The sequence below is a fragment of the Eretmochelys imbricata genome, chromosome 5, assembly GCF_965152235.1.
Source record: "Eretmochelys imbricata isolate rEreImb1 chromosome 5, rEreImb1.hap1, whole genome shotgun sequence".
NCBI lineage: Eukaryota > Metazoa > Chordata > Testudines > Cheloniidae > Eretmochelys > Eretmochelys imbricata.
The window spans coordinates 75693283-75707559 of NC_135576.1; the positions used below are offsets into that span (position 1 = coordinate 75693283).

Sequence of the window (14277 nt, forward strand, 5' to 3'; positions counted from 1 at the left end):
CCAGGGAAATGGATCATTCAGTAGGTCTTAACTTTTGCATTTCCTGACTTCAGTGTTTAACTGTGCAACCTTGATGTTACCTTAATGGCATTTTTATAGTTAAATATTTATCAGAATATTAGTGATTGAAAATGAAGACCAAGTATGAATGTGCCATTACTGTCAAAAAGATGAAAAACATCTGATCAAGCTAGGTGGTCTGAGTTTTCATTAATGATTTTCAGTGAGTTGAGAAAGCATAAACATTACTGATTATTTGTTTTAATAATTTTCAGGTATGGAGTTTATCTACCTTTAATCTTCTTCACACTTTCATCAATGAGCATGCTCGACAGTCAATCTTCAGAAACATTGGGACAGGGGTCATGCAGATTGAGACAGGACCAGCAAATCACATATTCTCCTGTGGAGCTGATGGAACAGTAAAAATGAGAATCCTGCCTGATCAATTTAGCCCAGTAAATGAAGTGTTGAAAAATGAAGTGAAATTTATGCTCTGATGTTTGTCAATACTGCGTGTAACTTTTCTGATATTTTTCATGGAAATGCCAACAAATGTCATGTACCAATGATATTTTTACAATTGGTGCCACAAAGATTTTTGCTTTCCTGTGTTCATATTTATTTCCTGGAGCTTAAGTCCGTGATGCCTTAAAGATTGACAAAGTCCTTCAGATTTGGATTATATTGCCTAATGTAGGAATCATAGATGACTCTGTAAAATATATATTATATATATTTATAATATATGTGCACACACAATATGTTGCTGAAATGTTTTTTTTTCCCCTTTTGTGGTAACCTCTCTGTTCAGAGCTTTTCTCACACTGAACACTTAGCCTTCTCCCAGGCCAGGTCCAGATGGAAACCTTATAGCACGATACCCCTTTACTCTGACAACTGTCTCCCTACAAATTTTTACTCTTTGGCAGCCATGAATAAGTGTTTGCCCCTGTCTAGAAAATAAGCAAACCTCCGCCTCTGAAGCAGATGCTTATGCCATAGAAGGAACTGGCCCATGGGACACTGATATGATGAACCACCATCACCCTCCCATTTGTGGAATCCAAGCTGGTTACCTCCGCAACTCACCTGAGCCCTTTTTCTCTCACCAAGGTATAAGAAACTGAAGGATATTCCATAACTTGGGTTTTCTATGCTATAGCTTGAAACACTGTCAGCAGAATAGCAGTCTTACCTTTAAAAAAGCCTATATTTTTAACCCTGAACTCCCCCTTTTCAAAATATGCAAATACATGGATATCTTCCTAATAAAACTGTATAAAGATTACATGTGTGAAGCTTTAATCTTGACTAGACAAACTACAGACAGGTGTGTATAGGATAAGAAATTAGAATTTATCTTTAGATAAAGGGTATTTATTTAACTGTAAAGAGAGGAAGCAACTTAAATATTTTGCATTTTTTCCAGTGAGACTTTTGTATTTAGCCAAAAGATGCTGAATTTGTTTCCAGTACTTGTCTATCTTTCTAAGCACCTTTAAAAAGAAAAAAGCAAATAAAAATAAAGAGCGAAGTACTTGACCTTAGTTGTATAAAATAGACTGTAGATTTACAAATTATATTAAAAATCAAAGAAATGTATTGAAGATATTGGGGATTTTTCTTTTGCCAAAATGTAAAATAGCATAACCTAAATACCTGACCAAAATATTAAAAATGCACAAAGCCTTTGAATCTTTTTTAACAAGCTAACACTGTTTCTGAAATCATTTTTCTGTTACTTTTCCTGACCTATTCCAAAAATGTAGAAATTTATAATTTGACTAGATACGAAGCTGTTTAGTTACTCAAATGAAAATGGTATATTATTTTGTTAAAAGATACATTGTAAAATACAGCAACAAAGCAAGGAACAATATTTCATGTAAAATAAACTTGTCCGATTGAGGGGATAAACAAAGCATAGAAATGAAGGGCTTGTAAAATAAACTTTGTAATATTCTCAGGATACTTTTAAGAGTAGAATTGTCTAAAAATTTTGTAAATTGTATTATAGTTTTAAATGTATGTTTAGCAAATTGCCATGTGAACACTAAGATGGTTTTTATGCACATAACCTGAATTTACAAATTGTGCAATACAGCAATTTTTTTTTTTTGAGCTATGGAGAAACCTGTGACAGCATTTCAAAATTATTACAGCTGTTTAATATAGGGAAGAATAATTAAAGTTTCACTAACATTTTGTTCATGTCTTGAGACTAAGTTTAAAGTACAGTGACAGAACGGAAGTGGCTGGCTTAAAATGGCACCGTCTTACTCACTAGATCTGTGTGCATTATTATATCTGCTTAGTGACCAATATATTGGTAATACTTATTCCTGTTAGAATCACAAAGCCCACATAGCTATCAGTGGCTCATGCATTAACACAATTAAAACCCTGATCTTGTAAATGCTTAGGCATGTAAATAATTTTACATCCCCACTGAATTAACTGAGATTACTCAACTGTGCATAATTAAGTATTTTCACCATTTGGGCCTAAATTTCATTTGCAGAATTTGTTAATTGCAAACCAGAATAATGTAATTTAACTTTTCAGATTTCCAGCTCAGTTAAGTGCACTGGCAATTTGGGAAAGCCATCCTTTCACTTGTAAACTGAGCAAATTTGATATAGAAGTCATTCAGATGTTGAACTTCACTGTCACTTTAGTCATCTTTCTGAGCAGAACTGCACTTTTTTCCTTCAGTTTACTTGGCAAACCTATGTGCTTATACCAGAAAAGCAATGTCTGGGAACAAATGAGTATTTTCAGTGAAGTTTATAATTATTGTAAGCTAATAAACATTAAATTATGTAAAAACATGATGTATTTACCAGATGCATAATCTTTAAAATAAATGACCATGCAGAGACTCAACCTTTTAGAATGCCATTGTTGCAACTACTTTTTATAGATCATACATTTCATGATATCTGACAATTTCAATAAGTAATTTGTGTGTGTTGGTAACAAAGTGAGTTGTCTTTTGGTGTATTTGTGCCTTTTAAAAAGGAACACTGTCAACTTAAAATCTAGTCAATATGAAAAATTGAGTGAAAAGCAGTTTCGGTTACTACTTCTGGTCTTGACACACACACGCTAATTTTTGTGCTTTTACAATCACTTTTTTCAATTTTTCTCTTGTGGCTTTGTAAGGAACCTAATCAACAGGAAACTAATTACAGTTAGATAATTGTACACAAAGTGGTGTCACATGCACAAATGAAGCAAAAAGTGTCATGTTTCGGTATTTACAGTTAATATAGGTGTGGTTTTAAAGTCAGTCAATTTTAAGTCAGAAGCGTGGGATCAATTTTTTAAATTTAGGTTGTGAATTGTAGTATTTAACGGGATAACATCCTTGTGTTGCTACCCAATCCAGTTCTGTTTCATGATCCAAACTAGTTTTGCACTATTGCCTTCTAATTGATTTGGAAGCCAAAACCCTCTTGATTATCTACTCACATTCTGAGATAGGGTCACATGTAAAACAGAAAACCATGAGGAGCTACCTGAAGCTGCATACCTGTAGAGCAAAAGATGCTGTCTGAAGGATATTTGTATTTATTATACATTAATGTGGCATTTGAGAGATTTTCTTGTTCTGCATTTTAGGAAGCTCAGCTGCTAATCATAGGAAATGAATATTTAGAACAATATTCAGCAAATATTGGGGTGCCCTTGAATTTGAAATGTTATGTACCACCATCTTATTTTAAGTGTAAAGGAAACTGCAAATTATACTGTACCTGTCAATCCTTATAAAAAGAGGGTGACAGTGTTCAAAGGGCACAGAATCACAGCCGGAACATGGTCAAAGGGTAGGAGACTAAGTATTTTATTTTTACTAGAAATAGCCAGGTCACTTCTAAATCACAGATTCAGCACATTGAACAAATAACTTTCTGAAAAATAAAAAAAATGTAATTTTCTTCCTCCCTTTCTTCTTCTTGCCCTAAAATCCATTTTTGTTTGTAACTTGATACTGCTTTTCTTTTGCTCATATTAACTAAAGAAACTGTTCAGTTTTTTTTAATATATTTTTCTTTTTCCTTGTACATTGCCACCATGCAGCTCACCTTCTATCCTTATTCTGTATATCTGCCTTTTTTCTCTCCCACCTTTTCACACACTTTATCTGTTACTGCACTGATTTTTTTCTACTATCTATTCTCCTCCTCCCCAACAATCATGCCTTTCAACCTGCCAAGGTCCAAATGTAGAACATCAGAAGATGCCCAAAATGACATAACATTGATGCAAGAGACTTCAACTCATGTGAGATTCATTCCTGTTGTGTAAATAACTATATAATCTTTAATTCTGAGGTAATTACCCAATAAATGGAGACACCAAGTTTCTCCAACTGTAAAGTTTGTAACTTTACAGCAGTGATTCTCAAACATTTGTACTGGTGCTCCCTTTCACAGAGCAAGCCCCTGAGTGCAACCCCCCACCCCCCCCAAATAAATTAAAAACACTTGATATATTTACCACCAGCAAAACAGGGTTTGGGGTGGAGGCTGACAGTTTGTGACCCCTGCATTTGAGAATTTTTGCTTTACAGTGCCTTCCCTCCAAAATTAAGTACAGTTGAGGTATGCTCAACCTCTCAGCCATAGATTCCATTTCTATAAAACTAATCTAGTTCACAGAGATTTTATATGTAGAACAGTTTGAGAACCATGACAGAAAGACAATATAGACTCACAGAATAAACTGTCCCTCCTATTCCACGTGTGGGGGCAAGCAAGGATTTCCAAAAACACATTCTCAACTGTTACCCTTTCGTCCGCTCCCTGCTGATTATCTGCTAGCATATGAATAAAAAAATTTCCACTTAATTCTGCTGTGAAATCTAACATGTCATACTAATGTTACCTCTGGCTCACTGGACCAGCAGGGAGAAAAGACATGAGGCACCCTCTCTGCACAATGCTGACATGAGGTGGAGGAACATGTGTGTGGGAGTTGGGGGTAGGGTAGGCCAGAGGACAAATCAAAGGCCCATTGAGAACAGCCCCTGGAAGCTGGGAGGTTGAAAGGGAGCACGGGAAGAAAGAAAGAAAGAAAGAAACTAGAGCACAGGTGGGCAAACTATGGCCTGCAGGCCAGATCCTGTCTGGCTCCTGAACTCCGGGCCAGGCAGGCTAGCCCCTGGCCCCTCCCCGCAGCCTCAGCTTGCTGCACTGCCAGCACTCTGGCCCACTGCTCCTGCTGGGCAGCACGGGTGCGAGCTCCTGCTGCTCTGAGCAGCATGGTAATGGTGCAAGGAGGTTGGATAAGGGGTTGGATGGGTCAGGGGTTCTGGGGAGGGCAGTCAGAGGGCAGGGGTGTGGATAGGGGTCAGGGCAATCAGGAGGGTTGGATAGGAGGTGGGGTCCCGGTGGGCAGTTAGATGGGGAGGTTGGGGAGCAGGGGGAGGTTGGATGGGGGAAGAGGGGTCAAGGGATGGGGTGGTTGGATAGGCATTGGAGTCCTAGGGGGCTTGTCGGGACAGGGGGGGTTGGATAGGGGGTGGGGTCCTGGGGGGCAGTTAGGGGTGGGAATCCCAGGAGGGGGCAAGGGGACAAGGAGCAGGGAAGGTTGGGAGTTCTGAGGGGGGCGGGAAGAGGGAGGTGGTGGATAGGGGGCAGGAGCCAGGCTGTTTGGGGAGGCACAGCCTTCCCCCTACCTGGCCCTCCATACAGTTTGGAAACCCCGATGTGGCAAACCCCGAACTAGAGTATGCTACGTTCAAAGAAGCCTCCAAGGATCAGCACTGCCAGAGGCACCAAGGTAAGAGGTTTCTCTGACCAGGAATCATACCTAAGTTGTGTTGTGGACAGCAACAAATCCAAATCACTCACCCTGTCACTGTGACTGCCATCTTGAGGGCCACTGGCACCTGACAGCACAGCACAATTCAGCTACAGGGTGAAACACAAGGACAGCTTGTGGCATTGCTGTCCTGTATGCAGACACAACCCTCCTGGCTACCCTGAAGTTGGCCACTCCCCACTGTCCTTGCTGCACATAACCAACCCTACCATCCCTGAGGAGGAGGGACAATGGGAAAGCCTTCCATGACTGAGAATCGAACCCAGTCCATGGCAATGAGAGCACCAAATTCTGACCAGTGATAAGAGGCAAGAAACTCCCCATCTGCACAATGCTGAAACAAGCTGGAGTACCATATAAGTGAGATGGCAAGACAGGGACTGGCCACAGGATAGGTCAGGAGCCCATCAAGACCAGGCCCTGGAGGTTGGAGTTTGAAAGAGGGTGCATGGGATACGGAATAACAAAGAAGAAGGAGAAAAAAAAAAAAAAAAGAGAGAGACCTGCAAGGGAAAAACAAGAGTTTGTGGAAGCTCCTTCACTGGAAGTTTTCTGTCTTGGATAGTTTAGACTCAACAAATTCTATATCTCTGAAGGTGGTTAGACTAGATGTGATCCCATCTAACCTCATGGTTCTATGATTCTACGATAAGACACTAGAACTTGCTGCATTCAAAACACCTGTCTGAGGATGAAAGCAGCCTCCAAAGATCAGTCCTGGCAGAAGCACCAAAGCAGGGTCCTTGACCATGAATAGAGCCCATGGCCACCAAACGCTCACCACTTGACCATCAGGGAAGAACCATGGGCTTTGCTTGGGCAACTACTCATATGTGAAGCAAAATGCGGTAGGGGAAAGTCTGAAGGAGAAAGGGCCATGGCAAAAGACTCACCTTGCCTTCTCTGAGCATGGAACTAAGAAGGTTCTGTCAGAAGGAGCCAGGCATTACCACCTCGAGGTCACTGGTACCTGACAGCACAGTTCAGTTCAGCTGCAAAACAAAATAAAAGAACAGCTTGCAGGGTGGATTTGATTTAAATCAAATTGATTTAATTCATGATTTAAATCACTAGTTAGGAAGACTATTTAATCATGGATTTCTACATAAAAGTGCATTCTTGTCGGTTGTTATAACCTTTAATACATATTCTTCACAATTCAGAGATAGATGTAGGTTTCATTTTTAGAAGGTACACACTATATATTTTTTAAGTGATTTATTTTGAAAACTTTTCAGATTAGTTTTATAGCTATCTCAGAAAATGAATGGTTGTTTGGTTATTTCATTTACCAAAGGTAATTGAAGCAGATATTTATGAAGTCATTGGGAGGTGAACTATCTCCAATTCAACAGGTTAATCATTAATATTTGGAGGATTTTCTTGCCGTGCTGTATTAGGAGGAGAACATCACCAGACACACATTTAAATTGTTTTAGTTAACTAAAACAACAACGTGATTTTTTTCTAGATTTTTTTTAGATTTTTTTCTTCAACAGCAAACATATAAAATTTTAACAAAACAAGCACATGAATTTTTGAATTTAGTTAATCATTCAAGTTTTTTTAAAATCAGGTTTATTTTTGTTAAAATTGTTTTTAACTAAAAGTTAAATAAAAAAAAACACAAAAATTAAATCGACTAGGTCAGCCAGGTCAACATGAGAAACTTAAAATATTGGCTTCTGCAGCTAACTCAGTCGTCTTCACCTTCATTTTCGTGTTTGTTCATAATCTGGAAAAGAAAAACAAGCTTTCCTGCTTTTTTCAGATCCCAAACGATTTCTCAATTTGGCATGAATTAGTTCAGAGGAAGAAAATATTCTTTCTACACCGGCAGAAGCTTCTGCTGTTAAAAGTGAGATTATCACTTCAACAGTCTCTGAATCCAAGTGCTTAAGTGACTTCCACCAGTTCACTGATGTGACTTTCTTTAAAACATCATCAGCAAACATATTTCTTGAATGATTCACCCTATTATAGTTGACATTATGGAGGGATGATTGCTGGATGTCCATATCATAGCCAACTCCTCTTCTTCAGGAGTTAAGGGTTTGACCCTGGTACCAAGTATTGAGAATATTTGCAAGAAAATGACCTGGAGATAGTGCTTGTCCCATTCTTTTCTTAATGCTTGTAATTTACCTCTGTCATTGCATATTTCTCTTTTTAAGATCTCATTCAGTTCCTTCCAAATTTAAACAGCGTCGGCACTAAAATAGCTATTTCCCTGCATTTTTTTCAAGGCTACAGAAATAGGCTTCAGCATGTGTTCAACATTTCTCTTAAGCCCAATGCTGAGAACTTTAGCTGTGACAGTGACATCTATTTTTTCACGATTTTGTTCACAAACTGTCATCAGATTAGGCCAGTTCTCGATATAGTGCTCAAAACAGTCCACTGCTGAGTTCCATCGCACATCTTGTGGGAGAATTAGCATGGTTCCTCCCACTTTTTTCAGAGCAGCTGCTGCAAAGTGGTTGTTACGGAAGCACTGCAACCATATGTTATTAGCTTGGGACTCTCTTCACTCTCTTCTAAATAATTTCTTCTCATCTTGGATACATTTGCAGTATTGTCTGTGACCAAGCTGCGTACTAGACATTTGCATTTTTTTCCCAGTTTGTTATAGCATTTACTGCTCCTTCTTGTAAGTATTCTGCTGTGTGTGCATTTCCTGATGTATCAGTTGTTTCTGTAAGGAAGACATTCCCTTCTTCTGTTGTCACACAAGCACATACAACAGGATCATTGTGGACATTGTGGATCATTGCTCCACCCATCAAGACTCAGGTTAACAATTTTACCCGCTAGACCTTTTGCACACTACTCAGTTTCTTTTTCATACACTTTATCCAAAAATTTGCCTGTGACATCTGCTCTGTTGGGTGAACTATATCCTGGTCTTAATGACTGAACCATATTAATGAAGTGTGGATTCTCAATCATACAGAAAGGAGAGTTTGTTGCATAAACAAACCAGGCAATTTATTCATCAATTACCTCTTTTTGTAATCTGCTGGTTCTTATCACGAACTTACCTATGGTTGTTTCTGGATGATGGAGATTTTTTTTTACTCCTTTTTGTTACAGGTGTTATACTGAGGCTATGTGACATACGTGATGTGACTGAAACACGATCAGTGGCAGACAACTCTGAAACTATAGAAAATAATGGTGATCTTGAAGGTGGATAGTCTTCAGAATTCTGTATGTTGAGGAGGGATTCTCCTAAACAAAATAAGTCAATGCAGTTATTTAATTATTATTACCATACTGCTCATTTAGTATTACTCATTGTATTCACTGACACTCAGTAACTTTAAAGGTGAAATTGTAAAAAGAAGATCTGCCTATTTCAGCTATTTATTTTTTATCACAAGTGCATCTAAAATGATAGTACCATAGAGTAACAATTATATTTTTTGCTCAAACATGAGAATTCAAGAATAGTTCAGAAGGAAGACAGGCAATTCTTAGGAAAGAAGTATGAAATAAAAAAGTTTACCAACCTGAAGATCTGGCATGTTCAGACATGTTCCTCTCATCATCTTCAACACAGCTTCCTTCTGAGAAGGAACACTTCTCATGATGTTGCTTCATTTGGGCATCTAGGCCTTGCATTTCTTTGTTGCACTGTTTGTATTTTGCACGCATGCCTGTCTTACCCACAGGTAGAGGAACTTCATTAAAATATTCCCAAACTGGGTCTCGTTTACAGCCTGCTGCCATTATAGGTTTTCCCTTCTAGTGAGAGAATGGTATGGTAGATCTCTCATCAATGAATGCTACACTCAGAAAGACCTCAAGACTTCTGGAATATGCTGCTCAAACAGTTTCACTTTTGTTTCTACTGCCTGTCCCTCCCTTCTCACATTTGTCTACAGACTTCTTCTCCTTGTCCAGATCTATTCCGCCCCCAACAATCTTCTATTCATTGAACTTTTTGAAACTTTGCACTTTTAGAGACTCTGTGTACATAAATTTGCAGAGGGAGAATAGGGTTGAGGTCTGTTATTTCTCACCTCTATATATTTATTTATTTAAAAACATTTTTGCTGTTAACAAGCATGTTACCTCTGGCGACACAAATCCACAGTTTGAGAACTGCAAAACTAAGCATCTCTGATGGGATCTTCTAGACTGAGCACTGAGTCCCATTGGGTAGATAGAAAGATTAACCTAAATAATCTATACAGAAGCCCCTGGAACCCCATAAGATTGGGTCCCTAATCCGTGAACTACTGGAACTCATTGACAATAGACTCTTAAACATTACATGAATATATTGTCTCATACTATAGAATTAGAATTTATAATCCCTATTCCATGATGAGATAGTTTTAATTAAGATGCATTTTAGCTCAAAGATATCTTTAGATAGATTTTTTCCTCGAAAAATATTTTATCCAAAAATCTGATTTAATTTTTAAAAATTATTGATTTTTATCCACCCTGACAGCTTGTAACATCAACTTCATATGGGCAGACGCAGCTCACTTGGCACCCTGCAGCTGGCCACCTCCCCCGTATTCTTGCTGTACATACTCACCCTCACTACTCCTCAGGAAGGACAGCAAAAGGAAAACCAGAATCGAACCTGGGCCATGGCAACGACACACCAAACCCTGACCACTCGACAACCAGGAAGAAGGAGTTAGAATTTTTCTCCAAACAATATTGATACAACGTGGAGGAAGGCATACGTGGGATGGGCAAAAGCAAAGCTTAAGAGCACACTGAGACCAGGCCCTAGAGAACGGAGTTTGAAAAAGTGATGATGGGAAAAGAGGAATGAAGAAGAAAAACATGACAGAGTTGAAAGGGAAAAACAAGTTACTGAAATCCACTACATTCAAAACACCAGGTCCATGAAGAAGCCCGCCTTCAGGGATCAGCCCCGGTAAAGGCACCCAGGCAAGAGGTTTCCCTGATCAGGAATCAAAGCTAAGCAGAGGCATTGAAAACACCAAACCCTGACCACTAAAGCCTCAGGGAGAAGCAAGAAACTCCCTCTCCCACAATGCTGCTAGGAGCTGGAAGAACATATATGTGGGATGGCAGGATGGGAATGGACCAGAGGACAGGTCAAAGGCCCTTGAAACGGGCCCTGGAGCATGGAGTTTGAAAGGGAGCATGGGGGAAGGGAAATTATGTTTTTCACATGAACTCCTGCTTTGTTTTAATTATTTCCTCTTCAAATAGGATATTTTAGTGTTTTAAAGAAGAGCACTATAGCTTCTTCTAATCTAAAGAAGTAATTCTTCAGTAATAGCACAACTTCTAAAATAAACTGCAGCCTGGCCATATTTCCACTAGTCCAGTTATTTATTTTAGAAATACAATCAACATTTAAAATAGTGTTTTAATATCTCAGGAGTTTTCATTTCAGTGATGCCAGTTAAATGGTTTAAGTTACGTATAGATATATCAGTATAATTTGGACAATGGACTCACTTATTATGTACTGAGGTGATTTCATATCTAATTCTAAAGGGAATTTCCCCTAGACTTACGACCAAATTACAAGGTTAACCTATAACTCATGACCTTAAGGATACCAAATATAGCTCCATGAACACCACACGCTAGAAAACACTCCTTGTATTTTCCCCTCAATTTAATTTATAAGGATAAATACAATTCATGTTCATCTTCAGAAATTTAATGTGTATTTACTCTGAACACCTTTAGAACCTGTTTCTCAAGTTAGTAGCTTCTTCATAAACTCATAGCCAGCTGACTCAGTTTCACCCCATATCTTTAGTAGGAAAATTGTTTTTGTTAAAGCTGTTCAAAATTAAAGGAATGGGAACCTATACAGCAGTCAGATCAATCAAACCTGACAGCTACGAGCGAGTGCATAGGTGGAGAGGACAAAAGAATTGTTTTTTAAAAAAATCTAAAAATATTTGTAAAATTTCAAAATCCCTGTTTGTTTTTGTAGTCACCTGATCCTGTATTCAGTGTCCCTTCTCAGAACTAATTTTTTGTTTTTGCTTGTGTAATTCTCTATTGAATGTGGAACAAATGGTGTGTAATGAACATGTGAATACAGTTCTTTTCAATGGTAGTGTCATAAATATAAAGGGAAGGGTAAACCCCTTTAAAATCCCTCCTGGCCAGAGGAAAACTCCTCTCACCTGTAAAGAGTTAAGAAGCTAAAGGTAACCTCGCTGGCACCTGACCAAAATGACCAATGAGGAGACAAGATACTTTCAAAAGCTGGGAGGAGGGAGAGAAACAAAGGGTCTCTGTCTGTCTGTCTGTCCGCTGCTTTTGTCGGGGACAGACCAGGAATGGAGTCTTAGAACTTTTAGTAAGTAATCTAGCTAGGTATGTGTTAGATTATGATTTCTTTAAATGGCTGAGAAAAGAATTGTGCTGAATAGAATAACTATTTCTGTCTATCTTTTTTGTAACTTAAGGTTTTGCCTAGAGGGATTCTCTATGTTTTGAATCTAATTACCCTGTAAAGTATTTACCATCCTGATTTTACAGAGGGGATTTCTTTACTTACTCCTATTACTTACTCCTTATTTACTCCTATTTCTATTAAAAGTCTTCTTGTAAGAAAACTGAATGCTTTTTCATTGTTCTCAGATCCAAGGGTTTGGGTGTGGTCACCTATGCAAATTGGTGAGGCTTTTTATCCAACATTTCCCAGGAAAGGGGGGGGGTGCAAGTGTTGGGAGGATTGTTCATTGTTCTTAAGATCCAAGGGTCTGGGTCTGTAGTCACCTAGGCAAATTGGTGAGGCTTTTTACCAAACCTTGTCCAGGAAGTGGGGTGCAAGGTTTTGGGAAGTATTTGGGGGGAAAGACGTTTCTGAACAGCTCTTCCCCAGTAATCAGTATTTGTTTGGTGGTGGTAGCAGCCAATCCAAGGACAAAGGGTGGAATATTTTGTACCTTGGGGAAGTTTTGACCTAAGCTGGTAAAGATAAGCTTAGGAGGTTTTCATGCAGGTCCCCACATCTATACCCTAGTGTTCAGAGTGGGGGAGTATTACAACCATGTTTGAGGGAAACCAGAAGCCTCCTAGAAACCTGGAAGAAAACTCTGGTCACAGCTCAGCATAACTGCGCCACAAACCAGTGTCACCTGCTATTCTTCTAATGGCCCAACTTGATGATCACTTTAGATAAGCTATTACCAGCAGGACAGTGGGGTGGAAGGAGGTATTGTTTTATGATCTCTGTGTGTATATAAAGTCTGCTGCAATTTCCACGGTATGCATCCGATGAAGTGAGCTGTAGCTCAGGAAAGCTCATGCTCAAATAAATTGGTTAGTCTCTAAGGTGCCACAAGTCCTCCTTTTCTTTTTGCGAATACAGACTAACACGGCTGTTACTCTGAAACCTGTCATTTTCATACTCGTCCTGGTAGGGTCATTTGGAATTCTTGCAAGGATAGAAGTGAAGAGATGAAGCACAGGACAGACTTCCATGAATTGTAACTTTTAATAAATGTAATGACATTCACAAAATATAGACCACAGCTGTAAGGATGCACACTGGCTCTGCTGAGCACTATTACGGCTTTGCAAGCGCACTTGAGAGAGACTGTGGATGGTAAAGTACTGAAGATGCTGGTGTAGGCATCTCAGCTCTCAGGCAAGGAGAGCTAGCGGGGCAGCTAGCTGAAGGGTGAGAGTTTCCGAGGAAGCTCTTCCCTTCCACCTCGCTACAGTCCAGCACGCTCACTCCTGCCTTTTGTTCAGAAACGGGAAAAATCACAGATTCTTGGACAAAGTTAATGCCTCCCACCCGTGCGCGACCTCGCGGGCCCCTCTCTTTCATTTCCCACCCAGCGTTCAGAGGTGTGTGGTCGTGACTCCTACGCGCTCACCTCCGCTCCCGGGCCTTCCCGGCAGAGGTCACAGCCCGCGGCATTGCGGGGGAGAGGGAGAGAAGCGCTTTGGCGGGGCAGCGGGAAAGGGCGGGCGATGGCAGCTCAGGAGGTCGCCCAGCCCCACCCCCACTGGCCTTCCCCCGCTCCGGCCCCCCCGCCCCCCGGCAGACGTTAACCCCTGCGGCACCTTGGCAGCGCGCGGGCGAGAACGCGAACGACACAAATCTCAACCCTCCCCTTTTGCAACGAGCTGCGGTCCGGTCCGGTCCGCCCGGAGCTGGCCCGCGTCCGCACCGGAGCCTCGGCGAGCCTCGACTTCCCCGGCCACCTCACCTCGGCTGTCCCGCCCGACGTCCCCTCTGGCTCCTGCGATGGGGCGCGGGCCCCAGGACCCGCACCGGCCGCCTGATGGGGGCGAGTCCGCACCCGCCACTGAAACTCGACGGGTCCTGAGACCGCCCTGCCCGGGCCGTTCTCCGCCCGCGCCGCAAAGCCTGGGGGGGGAAGCCCCGCCCCCGCACAGAAGCGCCCACCCTCACCTGGCTCGGCCGGCCGGACAGTGACACGGCCCTGCCCCATCGCCGCTCAGCCC

At 40.7% G+C, this 14277-nt stretch overlaps 2 protein-coding genes across 5 annotated transcripts in view; one reads left to right on the forward strand and one right to left on the reverse strand.

Moving 5' to 3' along the window:
- DMXL1 (Dmx like 1) overlaps positions 1–2884 on the forward strand; it is a 146037-nt gene extending 143153 nt beyond the window's left edge. For all 4 annotated transcript variants that reach the window (XM_077817357.1, XM_077817360.1, XM_077817358.1 and 1 more), the window contains one exon: positions 276–2884. In XM_077817357.1, coding sequence (XP_077673483.1) covers positions 276–500 — 225 coding nt within the window. In that variant the 3' untranslated portion in view covers positions 501–2884. The remainder of the gene's footprint in view (positions 1–275) is intronic.
- Positions 300–14264, reverse strand: LOC144265372 (uncharacterized). The gene is made up of 7 exons (XM_077818019.1): positions 14244–14264; positions 14019–14179; positions 10385–10584; positions 9345–9491; positions 8874–9063; positions 6726–6824; positions 300–411 (listed from the first exon to the last, which is right to left on the reverse strand). Exons 1-6 carry the CDS (start codon positions 14262–14264, stop codon positions 6821–6823), a joined length of 723 nt encoding a protein of 240 aa, XP_077674145.1. The 3' UTR covers positions 300–411; positions 6726–6820.
- Positions 14265–14277: the final 13 nt, after the last annotated feature.